Source organism: Mytilus californianus, unplaced genomic scaffold, assembly GCF_021869535.1.
Source record: "Mytilus californianus isolate M0D057914Y unplaced genomic scaffold, xbMytCali1.0.p SCAF_19, whole genome shotgun sequence".
Classification (NCBI taxonomy): Eukaryota; Metazoa; Mollusca; class Bivalvia; order Mytilida; family Mytilidae; genus Mytilus; species Mytilus californianus.
This window is the reverse complement of record NW_026262667.1, coordinates 2,110,872-2,121,635: the sequence shown is the minus strand read 5'-3', so window position 1 is coordinate 2,121,635 and position 10,764 is coordinate 2,110,872. Positions and strand designations below refer to the sequence as shown.

The following is a 10,764-nucleotide window of genomic DNA, read 5'->3' as shown; positions in this document are numbered from 1 at the left end:
ATGGTAAGTTGTAAGTGAAAATAATGAATAGTAAGTAAACATGGTGATGTTTATATGTGATGATAGCGAAAACGTAAAATTGGTAATTTTAATAATAAGTAAAAAACAAGTAATCTTTTGTGTTTTAAATGTAAAATACGTCATAAAGTTTATCAATGAGTTCAATGTCTGGGATTAGCAAAATATGTATAATTTTAAAAGAAACATAAAAATTGGAAGTTGTAAATAATTGTATTTATAATTAAATGTAAAAGATTTCGAGAGGATAAAAACGTTAAAATAATAATAATGATTGTTATTATTATTAATAGTACAATTATAACAAAATAAATCCATTTACTGTGAAAATAAATGAAAATAAAAAGACGAGAAATATATAGATGTTCAAGAGGAAAGACAAAAAATGGTCCCAAAATGAAAAAAGAAAATATAAAAATAATTTCAAATAAATAATGTACTTTTTTTATCTATTGAAAAGGGGATTTATTTATTGGAAAAAGAGGAGAAATGTATTCTACATTCATTATACAAAAATCACACGACCGTGAAAATTAACCATACATGAACAAAAATAGATTTAAAAAAATCGAATTCGAAAGTCGCCCTAAGAGTCCTACTTGAGCTAGTAATGGTAAAGCACTCACATGTAGCAAATTAGACTGTCTAACAGTTTAACCAGTAGTTACTAATAATATTTTTTCATTTTATTTTTTTGTCAGACATACGTTTAAGTTGTAATCGACTTTTTCAGCAATAAAAGTGAAAATGCACACCAACAGACGTAAGAAAACAACCAAACGCAATTAAAAACACAAAACAAAAACCATTACATCAAAACAGAAAAGTTGAGAGAAAAAATAATCAACAAAAATACACAAACATACGATCATTTTGTTTGTATGTTTTTACAATCATTTTTCTCATTTATCAAGATGCGATTATACCATTATCTTGATTCCAGTTTTTTGTTTATTTCAGTTACAAAGAAATCGGATGCTTTCCATAGGAATTATTTTTTGTATATTCAGTGTTACTACTGACGCTGCCTCGACAAACAAGGACACTGTAGTTCCCGCGGTTCTCGGCAGTTCAGTCACTCTTCAGTGCCATGTTCCAAAACAACAAGGTTTGTTATGGGATCATATGATGAACGGAAATCAAACAATTATAGCACTGAGAGGGAAAATAACATTACCGGTACCAAACAGTCTGAATAATACTAAATTTTTCATTCAAGTGAACAGCAACAGTCAATCTCTGATCATTCAGTCTTTGACGTTACAAGACGACGGGACGTATAGGTGTTATGATGTGAATGATATACAGAAGAAGGACTCTTTCAAAGTTAATATATTAGGTAGGTCATATAATACGTACTCTTAGCTACATTTGGATATCAAAAGTTGTGAGTTATATATGTCAATGACCAGTCACTCTGAAAATGGCTTTAAAACTATTCACGAGGAGTGTATCGTTTTGTACAATAAATTGTTTCGTTAATTTTGAGACAGGCTGTAAGATGACATGAAACTTTTTGAAACAATTGTGATTGTGATGATTTTTGAGAGGCTTATATATTGGGAATTTTTGTAAATTTATTGAACATTAGTGATAACTTTAAAACTAAAAAGGAACCTTTCCCTTTAACTTATTATGAAATTTAGAAAATGTTTTTGACCAATTTATGATATCTGTAGTCATATTTTTTACTTGCTCATGTGTTTTTTGAACTAATCTCATATGATTGTGATTCATCGAGGAAAGTATTATTAACAATGGGAAAAGGAAACGTCATTTTTTGGTAGCACATGTGCTCTTACGTGCTATTTTCTGAACTAATCTCCATTTTTTCTCGTTACCTTTTGTTATTCCACTGATCCAGATAAAAAAACAGTTAGTTAAAATAAATAAGAAGATGTGGTATGAGTGCCAATGAGACAACTCTCCATCCAAGTCACAATGTAAAAAAAGTTTACAATTATAGGTCAAAGTACGGCCTTCAACACGGAGCCTTGGTTCACACCAAACAGCAAGCTATAAAGGGCCCGAAATGACTAGTGTAAAACAATTCAAACAGGAAAACCAAAGGTCTAATCTATATAAAAAACGAGAAACGAGAAACACTTATGAACCACACCAACAACACCAACCACATGTCAAAGTACCTGTTCCAAGTCAGGATTCTCGTCACTGGTTGCCCTGTTTATATATAAATGTTTTGTTTTCATAGTTCAGGGAATTGATGTTAATAAATATATTATATATAGTTTCTGTTAAATTTATTAAATAACTTGGAGTGATTCAGAGCTCGACATGTGATATATTTACCTGTCGTTGAAGGTGTTTTGTTTGTTTTTTTCTGTGCTTTGCCTGCCTTTATTTCTTTGTTCAAGATAGTGGTCATCTTATTGGTAGCAGAACTGTGCAGGATTTTTAGTGTTCGTTTGGCTATTACCACTTTTGGTCTAGGTAGGCTAAAATAATGTGCCGGAACAGGGCATTTTTTTTTGTGGTTGGTCTTTGTGTGTACGTCTATTTTTACGGTGGATTCGACTGAATTGGTAGTTGGTGTGATCTGTTGTTCTGCCTAATATTTGTTATCATTTCTTTTATAAATCCTTTATATCTACCGAGATATATATACCCGTATCACTGTCTTATTGACGTACGGCTTACATGTCCATTTATTCATATCAACCACATGTTTCGTAATTATTACTAAAACATAGGCGATCTATCTAGTATGTTTCTACATTATACCGATCTCTGTATTATATAGATTTGAATCAAGTTCGTGGTTTTTATATTGATTATTGTGAATTCAATGATTAATTGTCGTTGTTTAAAACCCATTGCCACGTACTGGACACAAATCAGGAATTTTGGGATGTCGGATAGTCATTAGCATTATAATGTCTCAGTCGGAGAAAATTGTCAATTTGATTATGTTTAAACTGACTACCTCACTTTACTGAACAATCAATTCACCACAAGACTATTTTACAACAGAATTTCTCATGCTGTACTCTGAGTCGGTAAAATATATTTTCCAGCAATGGAGATTGTAAAATCATTTTATTTCTCTCATAACAAATATAAAAGAAAACAAATATTTTGTTTGATTGCAGTCTCAGTGACATATTATCTAGTTCATTTTAAATTTACACCTAATTTCAATTTCAGTTAAACCGACCCGAATACAGCTACATCCCCTCCCTGTTGGGGGTATTGATGAGGGAAGCAAACCAACATTAACATGTGAGGCAGATGGCGGGAAGCCACCACCAATATTTGAATGGTATATTACAGGTATTAATTCTTGAAGATTAAGATAACAACATTTACTGCGTTGAATTTTGAGGAACAGAGGTTCACTACTAATAAACTTATGACGTTAAATAGATATCGTTGCATGCATTAAATGTTTCCCTGTAATTTACAAGAACATAGAAACCTATAAGTTTCCCTTTGTATATTAAGGAGATGTGGTATGATTGCCAACGAGTCAACTATCCACAATAGGAGGTGGACAATTACAGGTCAGAATGTTTAGAAAGAAGTGATAAAATTAATCTTTCTGATAAGGCTTGTAATATTGGACGTTTATTGTCTTATTTTACAAAAATAAGTTCAATACTGACAGTTAATTCAAGGGTTGCTATTCCGGTTACAAAATACTGCATATGTTATAGGTCCATCTTTGAACATCACAAGTCTACCAGCTGCCAACAATGACGTAACCTACAGTAATGGTACAGGATTGAGAACAAGTCAAGTTGTATTAACAGTGGATAGGTCTATGTACAAAGCTACCGTGCTTTGTAAAACCGAGATAACATACTTCTTTGTGGTACAGAATAACGTTTCTTTGAATGTGAACTGTAAGTAATATTATCCTTTACTAATATGATTTTAGTTGGTCTAGTCAATCAATCAGAATTGAAAAAAGAAACGTATCATTAAAAGAAGAAAAAATCTTAATCTCAAATGTTTATTATATAAATAAATTTGTATGACTGCTTTCAACGAGCCGAAAATCTCTTTCGTAAATGGGATACGACTGTTGCATTTTATCTCTATTCCTCTCTCATTTACATATATATATATATATATATATATATATATATAAACAAGTCTAAATTGAAAACAACGTTCAAACCTATGATTGCGTTGGATAAAAACCGCAATTTTTATACGTGTGCATGTAAAACAAATTTATTGATAGAGGGATCTAAATACAGCACAAACAACATTCTAGAAAGGACCAAAAAAGTGAAAAAGTCTATTTTAACAAAACGCATTTGACTAACAGGTCGAACAACAGATGTTCTTAAACCCTGCTGACTGTCATTGGCGATTGCCAAATAAACGGATCACAAGATGTTACAAAATGAATCTTTTAAAATTATTAATTTAATACCAAACAGAAAACAATAAACTTGCGGAAAAGATGGTATACCGCTAACAAAAGGTGCAGAAATTAGTACACCATATCCGGATTTCGACAATTAATGTCTCTTCAGTGATGTTAGGGATCGAAACGGTATTTGGAAGGTCATATATATAATCATAGGTTTGAACGTTGTTTCAATTTAGACTTGTAAATATAATATATATATATATATATTTGTATAGACAATGAACGTTATAATAAAGTTTTATTTATGTTTTACAAATAAGTATTCCCTGGAGTGCCGACATTCAGAGGTTTCACCGGTATTTTCGATGACGGACAATCAAAAACAATTACATGTGAGAGTACAGGAAGTCGTCCAGCAGGCAACATCACGTGGTACATGGATGGCAGGAAACAAAGCAACCCCAATACACATACTTATCAGAATCCAGATGGAACATTTTTTGTTACCAGCTCAATATCAAAACGTTTCGACAAATCCATGGATGGTGTCAATCTGACTTGTAAAGCAATGAATGATGTACTGCAAAGACAACACCGACTGCCAGTACAAACTACTGTAGTTCTGAGAGCAGCATGTAAGTAAACTAAAAGGATACTGTCAAAATATACAAACGTCTGTAGTATTGGAAGCAGCATGTAAGTTACAAACTTAATAACGCCCAATCAAACTATTGTAGTTTTGAGAGCAGCATGCAAATGGACTATGATATTTTTGTCGCTGGATTGCTCATTGCATTGACTTCTCACATGATTCATATTCTGTAGCTTTGCGAAAATCATATGTGCGTTTGATAATTAAACAATTTCTCCGTATACACTACTTTAGTGTAACTTTAATCATATTAGAGTCCAGTTTTTTTTTTCTAGTACTCGAAGATATGTAATTTCTCCTGTTACAGGATGCACAACATTGAATCGTATTTCCTTCTTGATATTTTAATATTATTTCTCACATTAGTATCTTACAAGACAAATTCAGAGATATGCTTCTAGTATTGATTACTAGTATAAGGCAAAGGACCTCTTTCGCCTACTACTTGCTCTTAACTGCCCTCCGATCGATTCACAATCGTCATCACAATAATTTAGATTTAACATATAATTGTATTCCACATTTGGTATCTTAATTCTCTTTCTTATTATTAAGTTCTAGAAAAATCATTATTTAATAGATATGCCAGTTATACAAGCATCAAATGGAACTTTAGATGTATATGAACACAATCAAGCAATACTTCGGTGCTACATTGATGCGAGGCCGATGTCTTCGGAAAACCAGGTTTATTGGTTGAAGAATGGACAAATGGTTATGAAAGATCAGAGAATAAGCACGAATTATTCAATAAAAAACGGACAATTTGATCTGCATATTCGTGAAGTAAAGAGGTGATGATTTATGTTCTAGTTCATTTTAATATAATTGGATAATCAATGTACTAATATACTTTGAAACATGACTTTTATTATATCTTATATGCGTATGTGGAAAGGTGGGAGGTGGGTGTGTATGGGGTGGTATTCAGTATTACTATGTTAAAAGTGGTGCACAAAATACTGTAAAGTGGGAAAATAAACCACTTAACTGTATAAGAAATGGAAGCAGGTGTTATTTGCACAAGAAAAAAAGATGTATAACACTGTATAACGTAGCTTTTCTTTTACACATACTTATTACCGTGTTGGAAAAACCCCAAGCCATTGCAATCTTCTGAATTGTTATTTATTGTAAAGATGATATAGGTCAGTATCCATTGTAATCTTAGGAATTGTTATTTATTGTAGAGATGATATAGGGGAGTATCCATTGTAATCTTAGGAATTGTTATTTATTGTAGAGATGATATAGGTCAGTATCAATGTCAAGCATCCAATCGACTAGGAATAGCAAGGAGTAGTCCACCTTTAAATCTAAATGTGTTTTGTAAGTATAGTAATCTAGATTTTATATTCAGTCTATTTACATGTACATCCGAATCCTTATGGCAGAAAATCAATAGAAAATACACACAATGGTCACATTAGACACAGTTTTCAAACATGTCAGTGGCTTTAGTGTGGAGAAGACTAAGACTTTTTGTCCCGAATTAATTGAAATCCTTAATTTTGTTTTATTGTAATGTAATTAATGAGAAGAAGAGATCAATGTCATACAAAAAATATTTCTCGCATTCCACACTAACCCATTTGAGATACCTCTTTTTAAAGTTGCTGGAGTAAAAGATTGCAAATTTTCACTGATTTTCTTAGTTTTTATTTTTTTAGGGGAAATTAAAAAAGTCGAATAATATATGTTTGTTTGTTATATCGTAAGGTTAAAAAGAATGGAACATAACACATTCATAAAATATCTTGCTTACATCAATGTTTTTATTTGAAAATAAAGCAAAGCATACATGTGCAGCTAAACGGTAATGCCCTCCTAAAATGTAGAACAAAATAGTTAACGAGAAAATTATCATACTCGTACAGTTTTACTTTTAGGATTGTACGAAAAAAAATAACTATGATATCCATAGAAGATGGTACTCTTTCAAAGTAAGACACCAATCCTGTTTTATAAACCCAGTCTGACAGAGAACTTTTCTCTCAATTTTTAATATAACTAAAACATTGTACTTTTGTATCCTTTATTTAGTCTTATTTTTCAAATGAATTTATAGTAATACACATGTACTTTTATGCACTTTTGTGATACAAAAAATCGCGCAAACATAAAGACAATAAAGTACAATATAGACTTTTCTTTTTATTTCCTCTGTTTTTTTAATTAATTTCTTTTCATACTTGTAAGAAAGTTGTCTATTCCTTTTAGAAGCAAGATGGACCAATATATCCATTATTATTGGGAAAAAACACTATCATTATTTAAGTTTTGATGGTCAGATTCTATGAAACAGTTTACGGCGTGAATCAGATGTGGATACTTTAAAATTCCAAAGATCTGTTTAGAGTACGTACAATCTAAAACTCTTGTATTTTGCAATAGTAATAAAACATTTGACTTTTCTACCCTTTACACAAGTAATCCCCATTCGAAACTTAAGACGACTTTGAAGGTCCCTATGGTATCTTCGCCTCTCGTTAACAAGTTTCAAAGAAACGTTGAAAACAACTGTTTAGCACTCCTGTCAAATGTTTCATACATTTTACGTTTTAGATCGACCGGTGTGCATGACATCATCAATTGAAAAGTTGGCTGCATCTATTGGTCAAACAGTGACCTTGACATGTCGAGTTTCCGCTAATCCAGCAACAAATGTGACCATTACATGGCGGTATAAAACAAGGAATACTATAATCAAAGATCAACAGCCATCATATACAGACCCGTATGTCGCCAAAACAGCAACTAATTCAATACAGATTAAATTGCAGTAAGTACATTAGGCATCTCTATTGTTCATACCAAAATTTAAGTAAGAGTAAAGCCGTCTTTTGGATTGGGGGATTACTCATGGTTTAATTAAATATTAAAATATACTTGCCTCTAAGGCTCTATGGTTCAAAATTTTCAACTTTTTATTACGTAAACATTAAACTGTAAATCGAAACATTTGGTTCTTATAATTCAAATCCAGTACTAGAAAAAAACATTATACATGTATGGGTCAAACATTGCTCAATGCTTTTTGACTTAGGTTTTTCAAATCTATGAGATAAGATAACAGTTATACGGTTTCTTACTTTGTAATGTATACTACAAGACTGTAAATCACGTTTTGATTTTAACATCTTAAGTATCTTCATTTTGTAGAGCCAGTATTGACTACACCGACATAGAATGTATTGCTAGGAACGATGTTGGTACCATGCTACAGCCGTGTTTGTACATGATAGTAAAACCAGGTTTGCAGTATTAGCCACTTTTTTAAAAGCTTGTCTTTTTACTTTCTTTTAAAACTGCCAAACTCTATAAAACATGGGAGACATATTTAAGTTCTATTTCTTTAATCTTTCATTTATAAATGTTTGATTTTTTGGTTTTCTTGGTATTCTTTATTTTTGATTTCATATTTTTTTTATATAAGATTTACTTTTGATCAGTCAAATTAAGATATTGAAACAGTAAACATATAAATGTATAATTAACAGGTCCGCCTGATATTCCAAAGAACTGCAATATTACCTTGGATGGAAAATATGAACTGGATATAAAATGTACGCCTGGATTCAGTGGTGGGGGAGATCAGTACTTTATTCTACAGAGAATTCAGGGAGTGTCTTTCATCAGTGTAAAAAATAACAATCTTGAACCAACTTTTAACGTCAGTGACTTGGTACCAGGAAAAAATTACACATACCGTGTCTGTGCGGCATCTGTTACATATAAAGGCACAGTTAGTTGTTCATATACTTTGTCCATCCAAACACCAAGTGACAATAGTAAGTTAGACAACATCATATTATCCTTCTTTTTATGACTGTTATTCATTCACAATTACCTTAAAATGTGGTGACTTTAAAAAAAGATTATGTTTGTATCTTCCTAAGTGTTCAGAGGATTTTCTATTGTCCCGTCAAATTAATTTTTGGTTTTCACCAATTTTTGACTCAAACATCAATATGATGAGGTAGGGTTTTCAGCGTTTATGTCGGCATAAATAGGATCTTAATTTTGTATAACGAAAACGATTCTAATTCTCATGGCATATTCAGATCTTCTGTCAGTGGTTTAAACTTTTCATGATCACGATGAATGCTTCAATATTTTATTCTCGGCTTTTCGAATATATTAGATTAAATATAGAAACAAATCAAAACAAAAGACACAATTTAATATTTTTAATTTATGAAAAATTTAGACACTTCTTTTTTTCTCACAAAAATATCCCATTCTCTTGCTACTTTTGTTGTCAAATTTTCATCGGAAACCCCCAAGTACAGCTATTTTATTGCACTAGATTTTCACAACATTTACATTACAGTCCTATAGTCGCAAAGTAATTGCCATTTATAGAATATTAAGGTAGTAAACACATGTTTACTCAAAATGAATGTATAAATCCTAGTATAAAACAGAAAAAACGGGAGATAAAACAATCATCAAGTGCTATGCATGCTTCCCCAGTCACGTGACTCTTATGTTATATGAAGTAGAAAGGGTCAAAACTTGGAACATGTCAAACTCGGTAGTAACGTCAGTCATTAGTAGACGAGTTAAAGTTCAGACAGAACTGAATTTCACCGATCAATCAATTCATGATGGCGACATCTTGTTTGAGTAGGTCAAGTGTATACCTCTGTTAATTATAACAATTAGCTAATGAACTATTTCAGGTGGGATAATGAACGAAACAGTTGCAGCAGCAAGTCCACAAGACAAAACTCTGTATATTGTTGGCGGAAGTCTTGGATTCCTCTTTCTTCTTTTGCTAACTGTGATCATCGTTTTGTGTATAGTAAAAAGGCGGCAACAGGTTGGTAAAGATTCTGAGTCAACAAGAAATGCAGACTACACTCTGGAACCAGCTGAAGCACAAGATAATACAATTGCATGCGTTGAATTCCCAACAGCCCAAGGCATCACCTCAGTAGTTGACTGCATGGTTGAGAACAATCTTTACAGTAGCTCGCATGTTATTCCACCTCAAATTGATAACAAAAATTCAAACAGTGATGTTGAACCTAAATTTGTTCACTTTAATTATAATATAACACTGCATGGGTATGATCCTAGTAAAACAATTAAACGTTCTAAGAAGCAAAAACGAAAGCAAAGGAAAGAATATGTCGCTTAAGAATATAACTTCGAGTGTATTTTTATTTTTGGTGAAAGTTCGGTTTTCGTTTACTGATATAAAATGCAGGAACGAAAGTATTTTCTTTGTTACTGTTCTTTTATCTTTCTTAGTAAAAGATGGTCGGTCGTATAGCAATGTAATTAATAAATATATAAACAAAAACAGCCAAAAGTTTTGATATTAAAGGAACTTATTTTCTACATGACATTTTAGTATACACTATTGAAATTTACTGTTTAATTTGTTATGAATATTAAAAATTCATTAAGAAATTTGTTGCTTGTAGATATCAAGAGCTCATTTGAGTAATAGTGCAGATGTTGTCATCAGATCAAAGAACAAAACTGAAATATTTCAGAAAGACATTGTAAAAAGTGACAATATAGAAATAGAAAAGCAACTTAACAATATCAATATAAAGTGAATCTCTGCATGATATGTTATCGTCACATTCGAATTGGTCATCTATGCACTTTGTGATTAAAATTGCACATATATTATGATTCACTGTGCACAATTTGACTACATTGTGAACATTTATTTTCAATCTTATTGTATTGAATTTGAAATGTATTTTAAAAATAAATTGAAGTTTATATTCTA

The 10,764-nt window shown here is 31.5% G+C and overlaps 1 protein-coding gene across 1 annotated transcript; it reads left to right on the top strand.

Annotated features, from left to right (window-relative positions):
* Positions 1-10,764, top strand: LOC127726979 (neural cell adhesion molecule 2-like). The gene is made up of 11 exons (XM_052234352.1): positions 1-10; positions 3,184-3,309; positions 3,693-3,881; positions 4,681-4,995; positions 5,593-5,806; positions 6,256-6,341; positions 7,578-7,794; positions 8,175-8,266; positions 8,513-8,803; positions 9,698-9,837; positions 10,448-10,764. Exons 1-11 carry the CDS (start codon positions 1-3, stop codon positions 10,583-10,585), a joined length of 1,818 nt encoding a protein of 605 aa, XP_052090312.1. The 3' UTR covers positions 10,586-10,764.

Coding starts and splice junctions, on each gene's coding strand:
- LOC127726979 (XM_052234352.1), top strand. Junction 8,267..8,512: donor GTACATGATAGTAAAACCAG/GTTTGCAGTATT, acceptor TATAATTAACAG/GTCCGCCTGATATTCCAAAG. Junction 9,838..10,447: donor TAGTAAAAAGGCGGCAACAG/GTTGGTAAAGAT, acceptor TGTTGCTTGTAG/ATATCAAGAGCTCATTTGAG.